The sequence below is a fragment of the Gymnoscopelus microlampas genome, assembly GCF_963454915.1.
Source record: "Gymnoscopelus microlampas genome assembly, chromosome: 13".
Classification (NCBI taxonomy): domain Eukaryota; kingdom Metazoa; phylum Chordata; class Actinopteri; order Myctophiformes; family Myctophidae; genus Gymnoscopelus; species Gymnoscopelus microlampas.
This window is the reverse complement of record NC_139950.1, coordinates 7,220,557-7,248,045: the sequence shown is the minus strand read 5'-3', so window position 1 is coordinate 7,248,045 and position 27,489 is coordinate 7,220,557. Positions and strand designations below refer to the sequence as shown.

General features: G+C 41.7%; 2 protein-coding genes across 2 annotated transcripts in view; one reads left to right on the top strand and one right to left on the bottom strand.

Moving 5' to 3' along the window:
* LOC311058421 (histone H3.2) overlaps window positions 1-22,559 on the bottom strand; it is a gene marked incomplete at its 3' end in the record, with an annotated part of 204,516 nt that extends 181,957 nt beyond the window's left edge. The window contains exon 1 of the mRNA XM_084075858.1: window positions 22,515-22,559. The remainder of the gene's footprint in view (window positions 1-22,514) is intronic.
* The window catches only part of LOC311058359 (transmembrane protein 150A), a 52,001-nt gene that overhangs the window by 2,589 nt on the left and 21,923 nt on the right, over window positions 1-27,489 (top strand). The window contains exons 3-5 of the mRNA XM_084075788.1: window positions 14,271-14,318; window positions 17,153-17,239; window positions 20,489-20,556. Coding sequence (XP_083931914.1) covers window positions 14,271-14,318; window positions 17,153-17,239; window positions 20,489-20,556 — 203 coding nt within the window. The remainder of the gene's footprint in view (window positions 1-14,270; window positions 14,319-17,152; window positions 17,240-20,488; window positions 20,557-27,489) is intronic.

Below are 27,489 nucleotides of genomic sequence, written 5' to 3'. Positions count from 1 at the left end.
GACAAGTGTGTTCAGGGGACCATTGGGGGTCCTTGAGGGGGTTCCAGTGACCTGAGGACCTGAGGGTTACAGGGACCTGAGGACCTGAGACCTAAGGCCGATTCTACACATTTCTTCTAAATCCTAACAGTTTTCTGAACAACCTGTGTTGCTATGTCAGTGGTTGTCAAACTTTTACATGTCAAGGACCCCCAAAATTATTTGTATTATTTGGCCACCGACCCCCCATCTCAAAATATTTTGTTCCTGAGGGACCCCCAGAAGCAAAGATTTGAATTAAAAATGTTCGCTTTAAAAATGTATATATATTCAAAGATTTGCACAAATTGTCATGATTTTTTCTAAAATAGCAGATTTACAAGCTCATTGCATGGCACGAAGTGACGCACTATGAGCTTGTATATCTGCTATTTTTGAATAGCCAACCAATGTGCTATATATATAGCTAAAATCAAAAATGACATTCCCGGTTTTAATGGTTTAATCAAAATCAGTTTAACCACTTTAACCCTATACATCGTCCATTTGAAAATATAGCCGATTTACAAGCTCACACCGTGTCGCGTCGGGATGCGTTGTGAGCTTTTAGATTTGCTATAAAAAAACAGTGTGATATATATGATATATTAGTCCACAGACCCCAGATGTTTTGAAAAACTTGAAAATGTTTTTTACACAAATCCTCTCTTCTGGGGGTCCCTGGCAAAAAAACATTTTCAGATGGGGAGTCCGCAGGTAAATACATTTTGGGGGTCCTTAGCTCGAAGAAGTTTGACAACTGCTGATTTAGAAGACATTTTTTTAGAATCGGCTTCAGGTCTTCATGGGTTATGGGTCCATTTGGACCCCTGGTGGTCCCCCCTTGGTGGTCCCCTAGACCCAAATAGTTATCTACCTAGACCTCTGAGGATGTGAAACGGTTTCTTTTTCCTCTTTTCTTTATTGCTTTATTGTCTTTTTGTTGTATTTTCAAGCAGCCCAGATGGGCACTCAACTCATCAGCTGAGTGCCCGCAATCACAGCTGATGGGCTGACGTGGGCAAACATGTCTGCTTCTGAATGGCACATTTATGAAACGTGCCGAGAGAGATCACCACCAATCTCTGAATGGTTGTGAACAATCACGTACGGTTCAGTCGGGTGGTTGTACGTCGTCAAAGCGTTGACGCGAAAGACAGATCTGGCATTAATTAACAAAATCACCTTTAGTAATGCTTGGAGAGGTGTGCATAATTTTTTTTCTTTTTACTATTATTATTATTATTATAGTAGTCCGTAGGTCTGAGAGGTTTATTGTCGGTATCAGCCGAGAACGAGGGAGTCTATCCCATGCTCTAGACCAGGGGTCTTCAATGTTTTCAGGCCAAGGACCCCTTAGCTGAGCAAGAGATGAAGCAGGGACCCCCCATCTACATGTTGTATAAAATCACATGTTTTGCATATCAAACATGTTCATAGATAGTGTCATAGACGTGTATGTGTATTTTCAGACAGTTAACTACTTAAACCCTCAATACTTAGAGAACTTGTACTTGGTATGCTCTTTTTTTCCCCCCTCCCCCAAACGTCTTTGCTGAAAATAGCAGATCTACAAGCTCGCAACGCCTCGCGCTGCGAGGCGTTGTGAGCTTGTCAGATCTGCTATTTTCGTCAAACGTTCCCCTCAGAATGAAGTGGTTAATGTAAAAGAAAAGAAAAGGTTCCTGGCTATCACACAAAGATTTGGCGGCCCCCCTGTAGTAACTCTGAGGACCCCCTAGGGGTCCCGGAGCCCCTGTTGAAGACCCCTGCTCTAGAACCCTGGGAGATGGAATGCCGAGGTGGAGCGCCACACCTACCATCAGCTACCCAGTACTTACCGCACGACTTGCCGCACCCAAGCCGTGCTACTATACGCTCAGTCGGCGGTGCCCAGGCTCGAACTCATGACTTTGTGGTCCAAAGGCAAGAGCTCTACTGACTGAGCTCCCCGGACACAATACATTGTAGACAAGCAGTAGTAGCATTACCATTATTCGTTCAGGCCATGGACAAACCAGTGACATATTGCTGATGTATTTGCAGTGGTGTAAAGTAACTAGGTACATTTACTCAAGTGCTGTACTTAAGTACAATTTTGATGTTTTTGTACTTTACTTGAGTATTTCCAATATCCAATACTTTTACTTTTACTCCGCTACATCTCAGAGGCAAATATTGTGCTTTTACTCCACTACAGTTATTTGAAAACTTTAGTTACTTTGTAGATTTAGATTATTATTACAAAACATGCTTTAACCACTTCAGCCCTATATACATTTCGGCCAATTGAAAATAGCCGATCACAATGTGTCGCGATGCGACACATTGTGAGCTTGTAGATCTGCTATTTTCAAAAGCTTTTTGTACATTTGAAAACTTGAAATGGGACATCCTGCATAATGAGTACTTTTACTTTTGGCACTTTAAGTACATTTTGATACCAATACTTTGGTACCAATGCTCAACAAATGCGAGTACTTTTTCCACCACTGTGTATTTGATGAAAGGAGACATTTTTTGATGCCCACCACAGATACTCAGTGGAGGGCACCATTGCATGATGTTGCCCCATTGGCCTGAATTCCAGGGAGCCATGGATTAGTTCTGTTCTGGAAGGCTGTGGGATTATCACCTCTCATGTGGCCCTTGATCACATTCTTAAGCTAATTATCACAGATACCGAACGGTTGTGAATGTGTGAGTGTATGTATGCTTGCGTGTGACTTCATGTCCGCTCTCCTGCGTCATGCTCTGCTCGACGATCGCCATGTTTAGATATTCATATTAACGTCATCATCTGTCACAACTCATAAGAGCGACAAAGTTAAGAAATCTGAAATAGGGCTTTCTACAAAAAAAAAACAAGTTAGCCACGGTTCCCCCAAGGTTCCATGCTTGGTCCTCTCGTGCATTTTTGGCTAGAGATGGTATATTCTCATGCTGCTGCAAGAGAAGGGGCCGATTACGGTTGTTGTTCTTTTTTCTCTGAGCGTCGCACACACTGAGTTAAAAAACGAAAATCTCTGGCACTGGGCAAACACAGACAGAAATAAGTCTGGCACTGAATGAGTTAACCCATTAAAACCGGGAAAGGATCTGAGTCATTTTAGATTTTTGTGTTTGGCTATTAAAAAAATGTCTATGTACAAAATCACAGCTGCTATTTTTGGAAATATTTTGAAAAATCTTGAAAATGTGAGACCTACTGATTTAGAGGGCATTTGTAGAATCGGCCTCAGGTCTTTTAAGGTGCTGTTTCAAAAGATACAGTCAGAGTACATGGACTCTTTCTGGGTGATGTTGGAGTTCAGAGTTCTCCTCTCTGCTCTGGTGGAGAGGGATGCTGCTGCGGATCCCTTGGGGGACACATGACAGATTGCCCTATTTCAAAACACATGATCAAAGTTGACGGTCTGTAAATGGGCTGTAATGGCTGTAATGCTGCTCATCATGTGTGTGCACTGATTACCATTTTGTCTACGTTGTGATCTGAAGCAGAAGTGTTGCTTCAAGGTTACACCTGGTGTGGGTGAGTGCGGTGCAATTCACAGGTTCTGGCGTGGCCGGTGATGTGGAACTGAGAAGTTAATAAATTGACATTACCAAATTAGGGGTGGGAAAATTGTGTTCATATGTAATGAAAGTAGGGCTGCAACTACAGTATCAAATTATTCATATTAGCGATTACTCTGTCGATTACTTTACGATTAATAATTTTTATGTGTCGTGCAATAATAGTGAAAAACATCACGATGCAGCGTGTTGTGAGCTTGTAGATCGGGCATTTTCTCAATTTTAGACATTTTCAGACTTATTTCGTGGTTTCTCCAAACACACCTTTTGCTACTACTCCTACAGATTTTGCCCAAAACTTTGGCACACTATCTCCAGGGTCATGTTATCAAGATGATGTATATGTCCGATTTTTCAGATTCCATTCCAATTTGCTATGACTGTCTTCCAAATTTTGCAGGCCCTGGGTAGGCAACCCGGCCTGGCTGGCGGAGCGCACTTTTCAAGATAATCGATTATTTATGTTATTAAATGATCCCCTGCACCCCTAAAGGAAAGTGAATGAATGTTTGTGTGTTTTCACGGTTGAGTGTTTTTCAAAGCACAAACCTGACTGCCGCTAAGTTAACTTTAGAGGATGGTGTCTGATCCCTGGCAGCGCTTAATAGTATATCCTTCCTGCTACCTTCACAACGGAGCCTTGTTTCCAAGGGGCAGAGTCAAGAGTCCCTCTTCCTGGGCAGTGGAATGCCAGTGGTCATGATTTGTTGCGTAACCCCATCCCTCCGTGTCAGTGTTGCCATGTCCGCTTATCCTAAGCCACTTTGGGCTTGTTTTTCTGTAAAGTTGCTTGTAAAATATTGGTAGTGGTTGCGGCGGTTGCGTTTCTTTTTGTTGGGCTTGTTTCTAAAGAGTGGTTGCTTATTTGGGCTTGTTTCCTAAATGTTGTTTAAACCAGTGGTTCTTAAACATTTTCATGGCCAGGATCCTCAGATGAATATGTATTTGTTTGTAGACCCCTCATCTAAAAATATTCTGTGCCAGCGACCCCCATACAAGATTTGTGTTGTTAAAATGTTTCAAAAATGATATTCCAAAATTACCAATTTTTTCACCCCCCCCCCCCCCCCCCCTTTTTCTCACAACGCGTCGCGATGAGCCTGTAGATTGGCTATTTAAAAAAAATAAATATAATAATAACTAGAAAATGTGCTCCTCGGAGCACAAGTCTCCGCCAGCAGAACCGTGCTATCAACTGTCATCAACTGTGATATCAGTTTGTACTGGAATGTACTGTTCTTGATTAATCCTGTCTAAGCTATTTATATTACGTATTGTGATGACACCAGTGTGTCTACATAATGTATTGCTCCGCCATTTCTCAGCCATTTCGTGATTATTCCTGTCTTACCTCACTTTGAAAGAGACCAAGTCTCTTTCAAAGTGACATATCTATTTAAAGGCCGCTATACGTCATACGTCTCACTAGCCAATCCGAGCACACTCTTTCAACGTATTGTCACGTGTCACGTGAGGCTTGACCAATGTTAGCTTGGCCGAGGGGGGGGGGGGGGGGGCGGAAAGTGAAAACATAGAGACAACAATAATATATATATAGCCTATATTATTTTGGGCTTGTTTTCCTAGACCTGGTTACTTATTTCCCTCGCAGAATCTGGCAACGCTGATCCCTCCCTGTGTGGAGTGAGTGGAGCTGGGAGGGAGTTGGGTAAATAGCGGCCCGGGCCCGGGGTGCTCGCAGTGCTTATTCAAAGGCTTTCACACGGTATCTGACACTAGAGCCCTGCCTTCCCTGTGCATCCAACACATGGATTAAAGTTCTCTGTCGCCACGACTGATTTCAGTCATTTGGATTCCACAGAGGCCATTCGTAAGCCTCATAGCATAAATTTGCCTTAGTCATATTTTTAAGGTTTTCAGAAAAGAAGAAATGAAAAATCACTATCAGCCTAAGTCATCTAGTTGACTTACGCAATCATGAGAAAAAAAAACAAATTTTGCCATGTTTATCTGCCTTTATTTATTTCTGCCTAACTCTACTCTCCTAACTCTGCTGATTCACCGGTTCAGAATGCTTATTACATTCCAAAATCATTTCTCCCATTCAAAAAGTTGACTTAAAATGACTTAGGCAGATCATTATTTTGGATTGTAAGCAAGCATTCTGATAGGCTAAGGACATAGGCAACCAGGCACAATGAAGAAGCAGTGTTAGGAGAGTAGAGGCAGAAATGTCAATGTGGCCAAAAAAGTATATAGGCAATTATGCTGTGAGTCATTATGTCTTCCATGGAATCATGTCGCTCGCCGAAAATAGCCTATCTACAAGCTGCGGCGCATTGTGAGCTCATAGCTATTTTCTGTTATTAGTTATTTTAAGATTAAAGGCCATTCTAAGTGGTCAAGCTACCAATAGAATGAGTAAAAAACGTTTGAATATATCAAACAACAATAGAATACATGTTCAGAAGCATCTTCCATAAACCCTAATGACATTGGTCTCAGGTATTTTTTAAAAGCAAAGGCTAAAGCCTCAATCTGCAGTTTCTTCAAATGGTTGGCTGTATATGTAGAACAGCAAAAACATTGCTTTAGAATTATAATGGATGGATGGATGGCCCGGATGGCTGGCGTACAGGTCTGGGCACCTTGGCTCAACGTAGTCTGACAGCGCGTCGCGGGTTCGAGTCCCGATCCCGACGGCCTTTGCTGCGTGTCACCCCCCATCTCTCTCTCCCCACTTCCTGTCAAACTGCTATCCTATCAATAAAGGCATAACAATCCCAAAAGAATACATATTAAAAATATATTTTTTTAATACCTAAACACAATTCTACATATTGTGCTAATTGTTTAGGAAACGGAGCGCTAGCGTGGGTGGGCTCCTTTCAAATGTGTCTTTCAAAGCATAGCCGATTTACAAGTTCTGCGACACATTGTGAGCTTGTGGATCGGCTATTTTCGAATAGCTTAAGTTTAAAATAGCACTTTTTTTAATGTATGTTTTGTATTAATCTCAATCTGCAAAGTAATTAGTAACTGAAGCTGCCAAATAACTGTAGTGGAGTAAAAAGTACAATATTTGCCTATGAGATGTAGTGGAGTAGTAGTATACTGTATTGGAAAATGGACATACTCTGGTAAAGTAACTGTTACTTTTCAGGATAAAAAAAAAAAAAAGCAAAATAAATAGCAGATCTACAAGCTCAAAATGCGTCGCTTCAGACCGCGTTTCAAGCTTGCAGATCTGATATTTTTGATACTTTTGTGTGACGCTGTAATATAATCTATAAATATATATATGTATAAAAGTAGGGCGTCAATTTACACAAAAAGTTAGAATATGGAGATAACAGGTTTCTGCCCGACAGCAACGTTATTTTAGTTACTGCTGGGGTTTGTGTTCACCACAAACTCCCAGGTCCTTCCACTGGCATTTCTCAGTTCAATAATGATTGTCTTTTCAAATTCAAAGGTCAGATTGGGTGCCTTACTGTCTGCTATTTTAAAACAATGGCTTCTTTTATTGTTTGTGCTAGTGACTACTGCTGACATTTTCTCCTGCCAGACATACCGTTGAATGTTGACATATCAGAGGATGTACAGTATCATGGACACATGGACTCCCGTAGTCTTAACATTATCACTGTTTGCATTGTTGTTGTTGTTGTTGTTTTTAAACACTTAAACCCTAGCATCCCTATTCTGGGCATGATGTCATAATAGGTAAACATTTGGTGAAAATACCCGATCTACATTTTCAGCTTATTTCGGCTGAGAGATTTGGTGTTGGGGGGGAGGGCGCGGGAGTGGGCCAAGGATAGCCCCCTAAGGGGCCCTGGTCAACGAAGTATAGGGTTGAAATGAATAAGCAAGGGATAATCAATGGGTAGCAGGTGATTATTGAGAAATAAACCTACAGAGGGTGATTACTGATTAGACCCCGTAGCGAAGCGGAGGGGTCTTTATCACCCTGAAGAAGGTTTGATTGATTTTTAAAAGGATTTAATTGCTTACGGTAATGAAAGTAGAGTATTCATTTATGCCAGGCGCGTCCAGTGCAACACGGTCAGCTTGGGAAACAACCGGACGTGTTGATTATAGAATCAACATTCGGTTACTGCATTGTATATCTCTCGCTTCAAATGTTTTCAAGAACATTGTTGAGAGTACTGTTTAGCTGTAAATGGATACAGCAAAAATCAAGCAGTACAGATTCATATGAGCCATGTGCTTTGGGTCTTTTATTAGACAGTGGTCTGTTATTGCGCTCAGCGGTCACTATTCAAAAATAACAGGGATGAATTCAGTGATTGACCAACCAGAATCAAGCATTCAACCAAGTTGTGTAATAACAGTACATATCGCATAGTATTTAATCTTTTGCATGGCTTTGCCCAGGAGTGTAGAGGCAGTACTATTAGTTTAAGGTTAAAACAGATAGACAGGTTACTTGTTGAGGGCTGCTAGACTACACTGCCAACATGCATTACATAACGTTGCTGTCCGGCAGAAACCTTGTAATCTCCATATTTTGACTTTTACATGTTGTTTTTCGTAAATTGATGCAATACTTAATGTCACAATGCAACACGTTGTGAGCTTGTAGATTTTTTATTTCTTTTATTTTTTACTTTTAAGTGAAAGTGAAATCGAATAGACAAAGTGTATGTGGGTTTTCATAAATATTGAACTACGGGAAACTATTAACAAGAGCTTGTGAATAAATAATAATCACATTGGCTTCTTTTTCCCCCCTCCATTTTCTGAAAAGTAACAGTTTTGAACATACAAGGTTTCCACCCGACAGTGACCATAAAAGGTACAGTTAGTTGAATCATCATATCTTTATACCTGCTCTTTATTGACATGTCGTTCTTTTGGGCCCTTAAGGAAATGTACAGAACGCCACAAGTTTCCATAGCAATCCTTCTTCCCAAATGCGTCTTGCCATAGATAGAATCTTGAAAGGGGGGGAAACGTGGTCTGTTCCTGCTATATACTGCTCCCAGGCATGCAATTACGGCTCACCACACAGCATGGCTTTGGCGGGGGCCCAATTATGTAAACAAAGCTATTATTATTTAGCCCTGTGCGACCACAGGGCACACTGGTTCAGGTCCAGATACAGCATGCTAAGAGAGAGAGGAACTAGGTCTGCTTTATTTAGAAATGCCCTCAAGCTGTGCTGGTGTTGTTTTTAACCACTAAACCCTCTAGACTTAGTAAAGTTCACCTGAGTTGCTGTGCTTTCCCCCCCTCTGCACCAGACCTGTCTGGGGGGAGGGGGGGGCGAGAGAACTCAACCATATAAACTAAAATGTGCATCTGAAAATGTCAGGAAAAACTGTGCTGGTTAGCAGAGCAGGTTGAATATAAAAATATGGTATCTTTTTTCCCCCTCCTTTTTTCCCCTTCACTATTTACCTTTCTACAGAACTCAGTTTGTTTTTCCACTTACTTCAGCGTAGTAGTGTAAAAGCCAGTCAAAGAAGAAAAATACAGGTCTTTTTTTGGGGGGGTTTTCAGAGCAGATGCTTGTTTTCCTGCAGGCGGAGGCTCTACCTGACGGTGGTGTTCCACTCTGTCAGACCTGCCCACTCGTACCGCTGGCTTCCCAGAGTCAGACTCCATTATGCAACAGAACAGCGGCCCTGTGCATGGCTTCCATCTGCTTTATATTGCTTTCATAAGGCGATCCTCCAAGTCCAAAACGCTGCCACCAGTGTGGCTTAGAAGTGCAACTGTAACAACAAAAATCTCTGCCTAGCATTAACCCTGTCGTCCCCCTATTCCTGGGCATGTCATTGTAGGCACAAGTTCTTGCTATATTCTCGGTTATTTTCACTAGTTTGGGGGGGGAGAGACATCTGACATCATTCTCTTTTGGATATCGAGCTAAAAAGTTTTGGAACCCTTGTTCTAAAGTATTGAAATGAGTAACTGTTACATTTGGCCAATGTTTACAAGTATCTATTTTCCATATTAGGTTGTAGAATGTTTCAGTAGGATGCTTTCTTATCTCACCATCTCCCCCCCCACCAATCCCCCATTCCCTCCCTCTGCGTCTCGTCCCGATGATGATTATTCATGGCTGCTGTTGCAGAGCTGGAGGCAGATGGCGTGATGTTTGCATTACCACAGGAAGTAGAAGCACTACTTTGTACTTAATGTCGCTGTATATCAGGGGGCATCCGTATGTGTCTTCAAGTGCAGTGGTTTTCAACCTGTGGGCCGGGACCCTCAGGGGGGTCCCCACATGATTTTCTTTTTGGGGGGTCCCCAGATGACAGTGAAGTGACAATTAAGACCTTTTTAATACCTAAAAAAATCTGTGGAACCGATTGAAACAAAATGTAATGCCTCAACACTAGGATTATTTTGGGGGGTCACGGCCTGAAAAGACTGAGAACCACTGTTCTAGTGCACTAGGGTTTCCCAAACAGTGGGTCGGAACCCATGTTTGGGTCGCGGACCAATTTGTATGGGTCTTTTTTGGGTTTCCTACATTAAAACATATATATAAATATACTGTTTCCTCAATTAAAAACTATTCCAAGTATTTAAAAAAATACTAAATACTAAAAAAATCGGATACATTTCCATAAATAAATTAAAAAAACATTTAAAGGCCAGTCCACACCAATGCAACTCCTTGCAACATGCAACAACTTGCAACCATTATCCCCCATGGCAGTTGCATTGGTGTGGACTGGCCTTACTAGTTTGGGTCCCGGGCATACGTCTAATTTCTCTTCTGGGTGTTGAGCTAAAAAGTTTGGGAACTTGTGTGTGTGTGTGCGTGTGCGTGTGTGTGCGCGCACACAGAGCTGGATCCCCGAATGGGAAGTGTGTGTTTGTGTGTGAAGAGAGTGACAATGTTTCTGGCTTATTTGATATATTTCTGTTGAAATATCAAAATTTGAGGAACAACACTGTAAACAAGCTTGTGTACTGTAAATAAGAACCACGCCTCATCGTGTTCCTCTTTGCTTAGTAACCGTCGATGAGAACTCAAGAGTATGGTTGTCCATCTTCATTTGATACAGAGACATAGTTGTTAAAAAAAGGTTCTCAACCCTTTCTGGCTCAGGGCCCACTCGGAAAACCTCATAAGCGTCGGCGGACCACACATCTGACCGTGTTAAGTGGTCAGATGGGTGGGCCGTGTGCACTATCAGCGCATGTCTATTTTAATGATCAATCGATTAGTGTTCCGGGCCTGGCTTGGATCAATGGAACTAACATGGTATACGTATGAAAACTCATTTTTTCAAGGTTTTAAAGAAAGAAAAAATACCATGACATTTGTTTTTACATTGTTGAATATTCAGGGTATATTATCATTCGAATAATATTGCGTGTGTTTTGCCAAGTATTTTTGGGCCCACTACAGTATCCTTACGGCCCACCAGTGGGCCCCGACCCACATGTTGATATATAGCCCATATAGCTGAACCCAAATGGGTTCAGCAATGGGGGTCACGCTACACTGTGTGAGTCTCTGCGTGCGAGAGACCACCATATGTTTCATTTGATGTTGGCGGCAGAAAAAACAAACAAACAACAGGCAGGCAGTTGTGTGGAGTTTACATTCAATGTATGTAATGTGGTTCTAGTTGCATTTGAGTGTTAGGAGGGGAGGGGGATAGGGTTGTGGAGGTTTGGGGGGGGGGCTGAGGGCCCATTGATTCAGGATCTGGCCCTGGGTGTACAACACTGCATGTAATGATAATATTAATAATAATTTAACCAACTTTATTAGAAAAAACACTAATAAAGGATATGACTATGGAGTCAAATCAATACAAACAGTTGGAACAGTAAAACAGAGGGGTGTGCAGTTAGCTGGGGAAAGCCATATTGAAGAGGTTGGTTTTGAGAGCGGTTTTGAAGGATTGGAGGCTTCTTCTCTGAGAGTATTGGGGAGTGCATTCCAGTTTGGGGCAGCAACAGAACAAAAGCCCCATCGCCCCAGGTGCGGTACTTGGTCTTGGGGAGCAACCAGGAGGTTTGGCGTTGTAAGACCTGAGGGGACGTGACGTTGGTCCTCGTGTGGAGGACAGCTGTGTGTGATTTCAGGGCTTGCTGTGCATTCAGAGATGGTCATACTGACCGTGTGTGTGTGTGTGTGCGCGTGTGCGTGTGCGTGTGCGTGTGTCTGAGGTTTAGGATGCTACTCGTTGCCATGGAGACGATCTTAATTGCTGTTTAGCCTGTTAGTGACCCCAGGCTGCTGCCGTAGCCAGATTTTGCGAGAGAAATAAGCAACCAGGTCTATGAAAACAAGCCGAAAAGAAAGGCCCAGTTTGACCACTTGAGTCCTATTCAAATCTTGAAACTGAAAAAAACAAAAAACATTTTAACTACACAAATCTTGTACGGTGGGACCCTGGCACAACATTTTCAGAAGCGGGGTTGTCTGTACACATAATTTGGGGGGTCCTTGACATGAAAATGTTTGAGAACGACTGTTTAAGGTTTAAAGAACTTTAGGACCACGGCCAAATAAGCAACTACACTAGAAACAAGCCCAATAAGTGCACAACCCGCAACCACCAATATTTACAAGCCAAAGTCGCTTATAATAAGCGGACATGGCAACACTGGCTGTCACATATCAGGACAAACCGTGTGTGTGTGTGTGTGTGTGTGTGTGTGTGTGTGTGTGTGTGTGTGTGTGTGTGTGTGTGTGTGTGTGTGTGTGTGTGTGTGTGTGTGTGTGTGTGTGTGTGTGTGTGTGTGTGTGTGTGTGTGTGTGTGTGTGTGTGTGTGTGTGTGTGTGTGTGGATAATGAATGGATGTTGGTACATCCTGGTGACATTTGCAGTCGCCTTCCTCACTTCCTTTTCTTCTTATTGCTGCTTTCCTCAGATGTCCTGTAGGAAGGGCATAGCAGTGGTGGCCATTTTGTGGTGCCACAGATAGAAAACCCATACATTTTTCCCATAGAGATTTCCGAAAATAATTTTATTAGTTTTTATAAGCCTGGAACCAAGCCATCCAGGCTCCTTGTGAATCATGACCATAAAACATTTGATTCTGTGTCAAAAGGTATTTGAAAACCGCAAAAAAAAAAGTATTTATTGAATATAGTATATAATATAATTAAATATTAAAATATAAAAAAATATTAAAAACACTACAGATTTTTCAAGAAATGTAAAAAAAAAACAGCAACTTTGTGCCGCTCTGCGAGCTTGTATATCTGCTATTTTTGAGAACCACTGTTCCAAATAAAAAAATCTAAAATGACGCAGATGCTTTCCCGGTTTTAATGGGTTAATTGGGGGCACAGAATGGTTGCCAGTGAAACCAGCCCCTAGCATGTGAGAGTGCAGGAACTGATAAACTGGGTACTGAGACTGGAACAAATAAGGGACACATTTTCTAGAAAAACGCCCAGAAAAAAAGACTAAATCTCACTGTATAGTATACAGTTTTTGTATTGTATTAAACAGTTGAACCCCAGCAGCATCCATATTCTGGGGGAACATTAGCCAAATATTGTCGATCTACAAGCTCACAATGCGAAGCGTTATGAGCTTGTAGATCGGCTATTTTTGGCAAAGAGATTTGGTATAGGAAAAAAAAGCAGGTTTGAGTGGTTCCAATCCTTATGATAGTAATTAAATGTCTATGAGCTGTTTGAACTTGTAAAATGTGTGTCATTGATTGATTTCCCCAAAAAACAAGCAACAATGTATATCCCAGTTCAATAAGAGACATGTCTTTTAGTTTCCAAATAAGGGATTCCTTATGTCAAGGGACGTTTGGCAGCCTTATCTGTATGCTCCTAACGGTCATTCACTTCTACTGTGGATCCAACTAGTCACCGACCTCAAGTCAAGTCACCTTTATTTGTGTAGCACATTCAAAAGCAACAGAAGTTGACCCAAAGTGCTCAGTGACCTGACTGATTAAACACCTGTGTGTGTCTGACCCGTGTCACTGGGTTCCTCCAGGGTTTGGGTTCAGGTGACCTTCTTCCACAGGACAGTCCCAAACAGGTCCACGTGTCACAGTTTAGTACTCCATGTGCATTTCGAAGTGTGTTCCTGAATGGCCGTATTAACGGTGAAGGACAAAGGAATTTAGTGTAGGACTACATTCACGGTAAAAGCTTTAGGGTTTCACTGATGAATTGAGTACAATGGACCACAATGGAAACAAACCCCTACAAGGGCTTTTTGTGTCATCTTTTTTTTTTTTTCACCCAGTGCCAATTGCAGATGTAATCCTGGGCGCTACTCTCCCTCTTCCAGCCTGGGGAGAGCCAGTATAACCTCTGACTTTACTTCTTTTACTGTTATTAATCTTGTTAATAAAGTATTCAATCAATCAATCAACTTCAGGGGTGCAACAGTTAATTTAACTAATCAATGTAATCGATTATAAAACAATAATCGATAATTTAATAAAATAATCAATGAATGATCTATCCCTTGGGTATGTCATTATAGGAGAATATGAATGAAAAAAAATGTGAAAATAACCAATCTACAAGCTCACAATGCCACGCGTTGAGTTTGTAGATTGAAGTACTTTAGAAAGGATGTAAAGTGTATACATTATGTCATGATTGTCAGCCAGTAAAAACACATGACTTGTCTTCATGGTTTAACTAAAAGTTTACACTTTAACTGCCTTCACTATGACAATCCTAAAATAACCATAACAGTGTATAAAAGATTGCTTCTTCTTTTTTATTCCAGGTATGCCATGGCCCTCTACAACCAGCATGTCTGCCCCGTGGATAACTGGTATGTTACTAAATATGTCCTGAATTAAAAACTAATTATACCTCTCAATAATCACAAATTTTCACTAGGTCCACTGGTATTTCCCTCTACACCAAATAACTTGTGAGCTTGTAGATTGGCTATTTCCGCCAGATGTTTTTTCTAGAATAGGGGTAGGGTCCATGTGGTTAATGTAAAACTATAATATATCTGGTTTAGTTTTTACAGTTTTTCCCATTCCATTCTAGCCTAATAGGACTACTGTATCTTTGGTTTATTCATATTCTGAGGTTAAACTGTCCTTTTTAGTCAACAGAGGACCCATTCATCCAAAAAGCTCTATGATAGATTAGATTAGATGATAATGAGCTGCATAGTGCATTTGATATTTTAACTGGTTAAGCTGACCTGAACCCAGGGCCATGATCTATTTCTGGCCAACCGGGGGTTAATCTATAAAAACTGGAGCTACTGTTTGACTACAACTGATTCTTAGAAACTCTGTGTCTCCTCATCACTGAAAACAAAATGATTGTCTGGCTGTGCTGCTTTTAACCTACATAGAGTACTATAGGTTTCAGACAGATAGAGACAGATTAATGACACCAAGTGATTCATACTGGAATTTAACTTAAAGGAAAAAAATCCACCCTAGAACCCTTTAATACAATTTAAAATTAAACTATTCTAAACTAGACTTGACAAAAAATGCTTATTAACAGCTTACTTTTGGGGAAATTGACAAATCTGCTTCATCAGCACACAAATGCTCAATACCCATGTGCAATTTCAGATTGATTGGCCCACACTTGGATGAAGACTTTTTCAGATTTTTCTCAATGTTATCGATGTTAGTGAGCCCGACTAGGGAGCCAGAGGCCCTGGTTGCCACAGGTACGATTCCAAGCTAGGCCAGCATATGTGTCGATGAAATTAAATTTGTCCCTGAGCAAGACTCTTAACCCCTAATTGCTCACAGGTTCTCATTGGAAACAAGACCGCAAGGACTTTCATGAACGACCTGTTAAAAGGAATTATCCTTGTCCTTATCGTATGATATTGGGGATACACCTTTCTGCTCCTGTTTTGTAGTTTGATGGTGTATTTTCCTATTCCCGTTGGTAGCTAGCCAAACGTATACGATTTGAAGTCATGTGGTGATGTTTTCGGTGCAGCTACACATCAGTTTGGTGGGAGAAACATCATCATCGTCCCTAACTGTCAGGTTTTGGGGTTAGTCCCTAACAATAAAAGTGTGAGTGCCTTTTGTATAGCCTAGAGCCCTAGGTTGACCAAACCCAAACCGGGACCCTTAATCACTTAAATCACAAAGTGTCACATGGTGACGTGTTGTGAGCCTCTAGACCATTTTCTTTGACATTTTCTTTTTATATTATATATTTAATCTATATTTTCAATCTTTTATTTTTTAGCTCTTAACGCACAATTACTTTAGCAAGCTTAACACACCGAGTGGCTGAACCTTTCAACAGAACATGATAAGCATCTATAGGCACAGCAATTGTTATTATTTTGACTGTGGTGAAAACCGGGACAATGTGGTATAGTGAATGTTGAAAACCGGGACATTTGACTGATTTAGAGATGTTTGTCAGGACTGTCTGGACACCCAGCTTGAAACCGGGACAGTCCCCGGCAAACCGGGACATCTGGTCACCGTTGTCTACCCTACTGTTTCCCAAACGGTGGGCGGGACCCATGTCTGGGTTGCGGACCAATTTTTATGGGTCGCAAGTAAATATCCCATTATGTTTTGTTTCCTGAATCTTGTTATTAATTGTTATTATTCTGAAAGATTTTTTATAAGACGTTCCACAAAACTTCACACATTTTCATGTGTTGAAAACAAATTCAAATATTTACAAGAAGAATTGTGTAAATAAAATAAAACAAAATCAAAGAAATTCTCCTAAATTAGAAAACAAATGTATAAAAAGTAGTGAAAATGGCAGATTGATATTTTTTTGGGCCCCGGGCAAACGTCTAATGTTTCTTCTGGGTCTTGGGCTAAAACGTTTGGGAACCAAGTTTGCAATCCATGTTCAACAGTTATACAGAGAAATCCAGAGTAGAAGATAGAGATACCAGCTTCTACACCCACAGTAGCCTGAGCCTCAATAGTCCAGAATGCAACACAAGCCGCAGTGCAGCCGCCATCGTAAACATTTATTGAGCGGCATTCTCGGAGATATACTGTAGGAAACCACTTGCTGTGAAGTGGACCAAAAAGTTGAGGGAAACATGGTTACTCCACAAAGCAGTTAAACACACGGTTAACTCTGGAATATGTTTAACGTCATGGATTGCTTATACATATTGATGTAACAGTGCATTAATTATGGGAGGTTTGCTAAGGCTCCAAAGATTATTTTTTAATTGGAAAACGTTTATTCCAAAAATTCCAAATGCCTGTGTCCAAAAGTATGATTTATGTTTCCCAAAGTCCATAAATCAGTGCTGACCGGGCGGACTGCTCGCTGTGGTGAAACTTTCCCACTGACAGTGAACCGGAACGTTGGTCTTGGTCAGTTCCTCCCTTTCACAACAAACAAAGCACAACAAGACCACTCTGGAGCCATTTATTAAAACAAATGTATCGTCACTGTCGGTCCAAAACTGTGACTTTTTTTATGATTATATATTTAAAAAAAGGAAAATAGTGAAAGTAGTCGATCTGCTATTTTCACTACTTTGGTGATGTAATTTACAAAAGAAAAAAAAAATGGAGATAAAAGTTTTCTGCCCGACAGCAATGATATTCAAGTTTGAACAGATTCCGTTTTTTGTTTTGTTTTTAATATATAATTGTGTACGTGCGTGTGCCTTTCCCCCAGGCTATACAACCAGTCATGTGAAGAAGATCTTTACTTGCAGAGCGGATCAACATTGTGTTGTACCCTGGACAACGTACCGCTCATCAGGTCAGAGTGATGTCCAAGCCCTCCTGCCTCCCTCCCTCCATCCCTCCGCCTCTCTCTCTCTCTCTCTCTCTCTCTCTCTCTCTCTCTCTCTCTCTCTCTCTCTCTCTCTCTCTCTCTCTCTCTCTCTCTCTCCGTCTAGCTGTCTTGTTTTCCCTCAAACAGGAATGCCCTGTCATTGTCTCCTATGACCCTTCTGCCACCCTGGTGACAGAAAGCGAGTGAGCTTGAAGTAGACAGTTCCTGTGTGTGTGTGTGGGGGGGGGGGGGTTCTCAAAATAACTTGTGGCTTGAGATTTCCTGCCTGCAAGTGCAACCGTGGCAGTGTAGTGTAGCTGGGAGGCAGAGAGAGCGCGGGTCTGCACTTGCCATGTACACACACACACACACACACACACACACACACACACACACACACACACACACACACACACACACACACACACACACACACACACACACACACACACACACACCTACACACACACACACACACACACACACACACACACACACAGACACAGGAATTCCCCATAAAAGAGGGGTCGTCTTACATTGGAGAAGGATCGAGCGCCTCTCTCCTTCCTCCTTTGTTTAGTTCTTAGACACGCTGAGCTTTGAACATCAAAAGCCGACGTGAACAGTGTAAATACCCAGGTTTACACCCGACATGTAGGGAAGGTACCTGTAGGCTGTTGGAACAGCTTGTATAGGATGATAATAACGGATTCCTGCTTGGATTCTTGCATGGATACTCTCATGATGTCCTGTGTGTTTATACACACACACGCGCACACACACACACACACACACACACACACACACACACACACACACACACACACACACACACACACACACACACACACACACACACACACACACACACACACACACACACACCCTGAAGTGTGTCTCTGTGTGTTTAAGCATTGATGTGTGCGTGTGTGTGCATGCGTGCGTGCGTGCGTGTGTGACCAGTCAGCTGAGACAGCTTTGTGGCTGTGGGCCACCGGCCTGGCTCCACCAGAGCCAGCGTAGAGTAGGTCAAAGGTCACAGGCTGGATGGATGACAGGACAGGAGCAGATCTGATTGAAACAATTTTTTAACCCTAATCCTCTCTTCTGGGGGTCCCTGGCACAAAACTATATATATATATATATATATATATATATATATATATATATATATATATATATTACTGCGTGCACAATTATTAGGCAAGTTGTATTTTTGAGGATACATTTCATTATTTAACAACTACAGCACTCTCGCTCAATCCAGAATGTTAACAAAGCTCAAACCTGAATATTCAAGAAAGTAAAAGTGAGGTTTTGTCTTTTTTAAGAGAATATCTCAGTGTGCACAATTATTAGGCAAATATTGGTGCGCAGAATTATTAGGCAACTAAATGAAAAACGAATATTTTCCCATCTCACTTGTTTATTTTCTTCTGTTCAAGTGAAAATAATGAACAAACAACTCAAAATTCACAAATAAACATTTCTAACATTTCCCCAAAAAAATCAGTGACCAATATAGCCACCCTTCTTTTCAATAACTGCCACAAGCCTTCCATCCATGGAGTCTGTCAATTTCTTTATCTGTTGACGATCAACTTTTCGTGCGGCAGCAACCACAGCCTCCCAGACACTGTTCAGAGAGGTGTACTGTTTCCCTCCATGGTAAATCTCCCGTTTAAGAAGAGCCCACAAGTTCTCAATAGGGTTCAAGTCAGGTGAGGAAGGGGGCCATGTCATTTTCCTGTCATCCTTAAGGCCTTTATTGGCAAGCCACGCAGTGGAGTACTTTGATGCATGTGATGGAGCATTGTCCTGCATAAAAATCATGGTCTTCTTGAAAGATGCAGGCTTTTTTCTGTACCACTGCTTGAAGAAAGTGTCCTCTAAAAACTGGCAGTAGTTCTGGGAGTTGATTTTCACTCCATCTTCAACCCGAAAAGGTCCAACTAGCTCATCTTTAATGATACCGGCCCATACCATAACCCCACCTCCACCTTGCTGGCGTCTGAATCGAAGTGGAGCTTTGTGCCCATTACTGATCCAGCCACGGGCCCATCCATCTGGTCCGTCAAGAGTCACTCTCATTTCATCAGTCCATAAAACCTTTGAAAAATCTGTCTTCAGGTATTTCTTGGCCCAGTCTTGACGTTTCAACTTATGCGTCTTGTTCAATGGTGGTCGGATTTCAGCCTTCCTTACCTTGGCCATGTCTCTGAGCACTGAACACCTTGTACTTCTGGGTACTCCAGGTAGGTTACAGTTCTGGAATATGCCACCACTAGAGGACAATGGGTTCCTAGTAGCTTCATGCTTGATTCTTCGTAATTCTCTGGCAGTTAATTTGCGTCTTTTTTTCTCAACACGTTTCTTTCGACCCTGTTGACTTTTTGCAACAAAACGTTGGATAGTTCTGTGATCACGTCCCAATATTTTTGCAATTTCAAGTGTGCTGCATCCCTCTGAAAGATCTTTTACAATTTTTGACTTTTCAGAGTCAGTCAAATCTCTTTTTCGGCCCATTTTGCCTGAGGAAGAGAATCTGCCTGATAAGTATGCTCACCTTGATATAGGGTGTTGATCTCCTTAGGCCACGCGCTCCCTCATTACACAAATACACATCACCTGATATGGTCAAATCCAATAAGCACTCAAGTTTATATAGCTTGGAGTTGGAAAATATTCATACAAATGTTGATATGGTCAAAATACTCACTTGCCTAATAATTGTGCACGCAGTATATATATATACACAATTTGGTGGTCCTTGGCACGAAAACGTTTGAGAACTACTGATTTAGAAGGCATTTGTAGAATCAGGGCTCTATACTAGTGGCTTTTCTGTTTTCACTCTATATTAAATATCTTTGCTGAAAAAAAAAAAAAAAAAGATACTCTCTGTGAAAGTTTACCCCACTAACGGATGCTGGGGTTTAGTGGTTAAACATTTATTACATGTATGGGCTGTAACTCTGCACAAGGCTGGATGCCAAATTGCCAAAATGCATCTGAGTTCATATTTGAATCATGTTCTATGTATAGAACTAGTCAATGAAATCTTTTACACTTGAAGTCGATTCGCATAAAATCATCACCCTGTACCGAAAAGTACCTTCTTCTTCTTCTTCTTCTCCTCCTCCTCCTCCTCATACGTATTGTACATATCCATGTATCTTGTGTGTAAGTGTGTTTTTATTCATGTTTGTTATGTGTGTGTGTGTCTCTCTACAGTAAGTGTGGGACTCTGCCTCCTGAAAGCTGTTTTTTCAGTCTCATCTGCAGCACCGGGTCCTTCATGGGTAAGATGAGGCTCTGCAGGAGTCTAGCCGTGTGTCTGTCTGTCTGTCTGTCTGTCTGTCTGTCTGTCTGTCTGTCTGTCTGTCTGTCTGTCTATATTGCTATGTTATATATTTTTGATATTCTATAAATGTATTGAAATCTCATTCTGTTGCACTCGGGTGGTGCAGTGGTAAAGTGCCTGCCCACCACCACGGAGGTTGTGGGTTTGAATCCACCGTGGTGCATCCGGCTTTGTGGAGTGTCTACGCGAACCCTATTGGCCCCTCTTGTTCGGGGGAGGGAAGCCGGGCGGGGAGGGTGTCTCTGCACGTAATCCTACGGGCTGGGGCGGTACCTGTCAGCAGGGAGTGTTGGGCGGGAGGAGTAGGACGCCTTCCCTGTGGGGGCTCCTCACTGGTAGGTGAGTCAGTAGGATACCACAGCAGAGACAACAGAGAAATCTGTGTGTGGGGAGGAATCAATTGGTATAACGACTAAATTGGGGAGAAAAGGGGTAATTTTATATATCTCATTCTGTGGTACTGTGGTACATCCTTTCTAATATTCCTGCATGTGACCGTTATGACCAATGTTCTGTCTGCAAGACATACAACCTCAAACTTTATATAAACTATTCTATTCTGTGAAACAGAAACGTATGACTCATCCTACAGTATCTGTACATAATTGATAAAACAATTATTTGGACATGTATGCATTTCTTAATGATGCTTTGCATAAACTACACTACAGTATTGATTGCTATACTGTAAGATTCCAGCTGCAGGTAAAGCATCAGCCATTATTCAGCCAGTGTTCATTCTATTCTCCCTTCAAGTTAAAGGTAGGGTAAGTGATTTTCTCTGGTTAAAATAAGTGTAAAATAGCACTATATTCTGATAGTACTCATTGCTATAGAGTGTTTGTTCAGTAACAGAAGCGACCATGTCTCCAGCTCTATATTAAACAGAACATGCATTTTCAGGTCGGAATAATACTTTTATCCAATCAGGAAAGAGAACTCGGACAGGATACAGATTAAACGAGTGAAATTGGAAGTGATGACACAAAGAAATGAGCAGACAAAATTGGAACTGGAACAAAAATCAAAATGAAGCTGATAAATTGGTACTATCTCCTGATTGGCTGACATTTTGCCACCTACCTGAAAATGTATTTTCTGTTAATTAAAGATCCAGGGAGACTCCTGTTATTGAATAAACACACTATAGTGCTTTATCCTTTTAACAAAAAACATTTTGTTTTAACCAAAAAATATCACTTACTCTACCTTTAAACTCTTTTTGACTGTCTACCCACCTATTGCTTTTCTGGTCAAAATTCAAAAGCCAAGTCCCTCTTGGGTTTAAAGTGCACTTATATTTTTGTGTCATTTAATTATTGTAACAGCCAGTGCAAAAATGCACTCTCTGACCTAAACCAGCCAATATGTATTAACTTGGAAGGGAGCACGCACGCACGCACGCAAACGCAAACGCAAACGCAAACGCAAACGCAAACACACACATACAATACTATGACTTTCAGAAGTAGTATTGATAGCAATATAAGGGCAGGCAACTGTTTTGTGCTTAAATTTGCATGTTAACGGTGCACATGCTTCGTGTGTGTGTGTGTGTGTGTGTGTGTGTGTGTGTGTGTGTGTGTGTGTGTGTGTGTGTGTCTGTGTGTGTGTGTGTGTGTGTGTGTGTGTGTGTGTGTGTGTGTGTGTGTGTGTGTGTGTGCGTGTGCGTGCGTGTGCGTGCATGCGCGCGTGTGTGTCTACATGTATCGTTCTTTGTTAGATGATGGCAGGAGCATTTTGGACTGCCCAGTTTTAACTTAATGTTTCCCAGCTGTAGCCGAGTGCAGCTTGGGTACATTGTGTGTGTGTGTGTGTGGCGTGCACATGTGTTTTTATTCCTAGCAGCTGGGTGGGCCCGGTGGGTAGCAGGACACAGGCCAAGGATAACCCCACAGAAGTGTGTGTGTGTGTGTGTGTGTGTGTGTGTGTGAGAGAGAGAGAGAGAATCCTAGAGCAGTGGTTCTCAAACATTTTCAAGTCAAGGACCCCTAAATGGATACCACAGACCCCCCATTTGAGAAGATTTTTTTTTGCCAGGGACCCCCATAGGAGAAGATCTTAGTGGTTAGATTATATTTAGTACATAATATTACAACTGTCTATCGTGTAGGTGGAGAGCGAGAAACCTATGATCTGAATAGTCATTCTCAGTGCTTAATCTTTTATTCATTTTTTCATAAAATAAAATGAATTGATTTAACCATATAATAGCCCCAGAAAGCTAGGCCAAATAACAGCATAAGGGCAACTGTTTCCACATCAAATAATGCATTGAATAATCAAGAATGTAGCAATAGAAGAAAGCTAGTATTATTTATGAACGATTCTGACAAAGACGCGGAGGGGCGCGTAGACACAGCTCTCTCTATCTATCTCTCTCTCTCCCCCTCCCTCCGTGCCTTCACTTTCGCAGACAGTGACACAGTCACAGACAGACGGACACTCGACGCGCATATGAAACCATGGCATGAAGCACGAGCAACGCGGTTTATAGACCGTATTATACTACTCACTCTCACTTTTGTCAGGCACAAAGGGCCCTTATCTTGAGCGCCGCCTTACCACTTATGGCTAAACTTTTCGAGCATTTATTTTACTATTTTGAAACACATTTTAAAATAGTTAAAATATCCGATCTAAAAGCTGACGATGTAGATTGGCTATTTTCACTATTTTAAAATGTTTTTCAAAATAGTAAAGATTGTCTAGGCATAAGGGGTCCTAGATAGGGCCCCAAGTCACAGAACACAGACAGGCAGACCAGACCAGACAGCTCCGGCACAAATTTAGCCCTAGTCATTGTTATACATTCTCTCATTGGAATCCCTTCTAGCTTGTGAACGACTTTCAACCTCCATGAATTGGGTACGTGGGGATCTCACTTGAAACAAGCCATTGCGGCTTTTATGAGCAATCTATTTTAGCTGACATTGTATTGTAAACTGTACTTCCATGCGCTTTTCCCCTGCAAATCTTCTAAATAAAGTAATCAATCAATCAATCAATCAATCAATCAATCAATCAATCAAAAAACCTGCTATTTTGTGCATGTCATATGCACATTTATTTTTTCTCTCTTTTTGTATACTGAAAATAGCCGATCCACTTGTAGAACGGCTATTTTTGCTATTTTTTAAATGAGGATCACGTGGTTAAACTGTTCCTTATTTAGCTGGAGACCCCTCTGGAACCCACTTTGAGAAACACTAATCTAGAATATCATTCCTATATCGACCGCTATTTAAAGACCTCCGCGTGCGTGCGTGTGTGTGCGTGTGTGTGTGTGGTGACAGCAGCACGGGACCTCTCAGGGGACAGGGACAGGGACAGATAAACCATGAGACATGTGTCCTCGTAGATAGATAACCATATTTAGCGTTGTCTTCCTGCCAGGCAGTCCACATGCCTACTGTAAGCTATAGGACATGATCACACACTTTCTCACATGCTAAATCATTTGAGATTAATGTGAGATACTGCAGTACAGGCTCTACAGTGTGTGTGTGTGTGTGTGTGTGTGTGTGTGTGTGTGTGTGTGTGTGTGTGTGTGTGTGTGTGTGTGTGTGTGTGTGTGTGTGTGTGTGTGTGTGTGTGTGTGTGTGTGTGTGTGTGTGTGTGTGTGTGTGTGTGTGTGTGTGTGTGTGGCGGGGGGTGGTGGTGGGTTGGCGGGGCAATTCATTATGTTCTTTAAAAGAGCACATACAATTTAACGAATGAATATGCGAGTAGTTGGCCGGGTGCCTGTGTGTGAGACTGTACTGTATGTGTGTACGTGTGTGTGGCTTTGTCTTAGATTGAGTGTGTGTGTGAGAGAGAGACAGAGAGAGAGAGAGTGGTGTGTGTGTGTGTGTGTGTGTGTGTGTGTGTGTGTGTGTGTGTGTGTGTGTGTGTGTGTGTGTGTGTGTGTGTGTGTGTGTGTGTGTGTGTGTGTGTGTGTGTGTGTGTGTGTGTGTGTGTGTGTGTGTGTGTGTGTGTGTGTTCCTGTGTAGACAGTATTTACAGGGCTCGTGGGAAAGCCAGCCAGCATCCATCCAGACTATTACAGTCCAGTGTGAACCCTGCAGGCAACAGTGAAAGTCCCAGTGTTTGACCAGCACTGTTAGCCAACCCTGACCCCACAATGTGCACGCACGCGCGTTTGTATTACTACTTACTTCTGAGGACCAAATATATAGTAGAATTTGCAAAATTGACATTTGTGAGGACCATTTTAGAGTAGTTACCCCCAAAAAATGACTTATTTTCTATCAATTACACACCCCATGAAGCCTTGAATTCATGTAGATATATATATATATTTTGTCGCATTCCTAAGCCAATACTTTGATGACCGGCGGACTCTCCGGTAGGAGACTCCTTTAACCTTTTAACTTTGGATGTGCATGCTTTATTCACTGTTGAATATGGTGAAGTAGTTCTGCCATGAACAGAAAGAAACAGACCATAGTTATATATACTCTCGATGAGAGCGTAGCTGCTAGTGTCCTGAGGACCAAGCTGTACCCAAACAGTAGATAGCAGGCCTGTGCCACCATGGCATCTTGACTCTTGTAATATGCAAAATGTCACGTCAAATCATAGGGCAATAGATCATAAAGCAAAAGTGAAGGTCAGATGAAGAGCAAATATAATAACAATATCTAATATGTAATCTGCCACAATTCTTCCACAACCTGTACTTGCTCCTCTGTTGCAGATGAGTTTTGCATCATTTGCTGGAGGAGGCGTTTCATACGCGATAAAATCAAGTCCATTTGGTTACATTTGTACACTCTCAGAGTTAAAATGAGTACTCACGATTTTACAGCGTAGCGGCCCTGCAAAGAATTGTCTAATCTGACACAGCATGTAGCCAGATACAGTAGAGTGGTGATATTTGCCAAGAATCATTGTGCTATTTCTTAAGACAATTGATTAATGGCTCCGTTTGTAATTTGATAAATCAATCTCAGGCTGGTTCCTAAGGGTGTCCTATGAACGCACTGAACTCTAAATTATATGTATTCTTATCTCGTGTTGATCTCATTCCACACCTTATGTCTTTATGCACATGCGGACATGTAAAGACAATCCAAGTATTGTCTCTCAACTTGCCTCTGGTGGGAGAGAATGTAGCCAGAGTGTTTTCATAGGAAGGGATCCCAGTGTGAGAAAGGTAGAGCTTATTTAACCCATTAAAACCAGGGAAGCAGCTGTGTCATTTTAGATTTTAGCTATGTATATAGCAACGTAAGTTTAAAAAAAAAAAACGTTAGGATTTAGCGCAGTGGTTCTCAAAAATAGCAGATCTACAATCTCGCAGCGCGGCTGCGAGCCTGTATATCTGCTATTTTTTGAAAAGTCTTGAAAGTGGCCATTTTTTTATAATTTAAAATTTTTAACACAAATCTTATCTTCTAAGGACCCTATGGCCAAGTACATTATCATTTTGGGCGTGTGTGTGCGCGTGCGTGCGCACGTGCGTGTGTGTAATGTTACAAACACAGACATACATTTTATACATGCACACATGCATGCTCCCTACCATGTGTGCGTGCGTGCGTTGGTGGGTGCTATTGTCGCATCACAGGTTTAAAGGTGTAAAACAGTGGGTGAAATTCGTTTTTGTGCAAGCTCCATCGTTCTTTCTTTGATAAATAGGAAGGAACTGTTAGTTCTATTGATCCAATCTGGAAAACACAAATAAACATGTTCTGAAAATGCACGAACACTTTTGTTCTCAAGTGGGCCCTGATTCAGAAAAGGTTCAGAACCACTCTAATGCAGTGAACTGTAATTAGCTTTATTCTCCTGTTTGCGAAAACTTCCCCTGCTAAAAAGGAGGAGAGGAGAACAGCAGCAACACACACACGCACGCACGCACACACACACACACACACACACACACACACACACACACACACACACACACACACACACACACACACACACACACACACACACACACACACACACACACACACACACACACACACACACACACACACACACACGCGTGCGCACACAAACAAGAAAGAGAGGGCTGTTGTGTTCTTTCCTAGCCCCGGAGATACTGTTTGTTTTTCCATGCTAGTAACTTAAATCGCTTCTCCAAAATGATTTCAGTGCTCTGGGAACAGTGCCCTACTAGCTGAGATTCAACACACGCTAGCACGCTTTTACACACTTTCATAACACTCTTGTATGGTCTGGAATTGTAGCATGATTCTGGGCTCCATGTTGTCGTCATTTTTGGTGACTTGAGACAATATACTGTATTCTGTTTTGCGCTGAATCTCTTAACTGTGGCACAGTCTAGGCAACCTTACCGGGTATAGTTATACCATGGAAAGCTGTGGATTCCCCGCCAATGGACTTAAAAAACATTTAATTTCATCACTATGGAGAACAGTAAAACGGCAAACAATTGTTTAAGTGTTTAGTTTGCTTTTGTTCAATGAACAATATTAGTTTGATACGTCAATGATGATGACATCCATGAATACTGGTCAAACATTCTGTTCAGAACATAGGACTCATAGGTGACCCGCTGTGTACTTTTAACAGACAGCTGACAGCCAATCAGAAGCGAGACTATGTTTGCCCTGGGGGAGAGGGTGATAATCGTACCAACAGGGTAATAAGCTAAACTGATGCGGCAGCTCACCTATCAGAGCAACGGCTGGTTTGCATTGTTAACTGCTCAGTGGGTGCTGTATTAATAGTGTCCATTGACCACTGCTTGCAATAGCTAGGATGAGTAAATGCAGAGAACACGTTTCACGTATGTACGTATGTGAAACGCTGAGGAAGGCCTGAGAGCCGAAACTCGTCCGTTTAATTGACAGGCTACTGATGCAGTGTATTAAAGACGCAAAGAAAATGTATT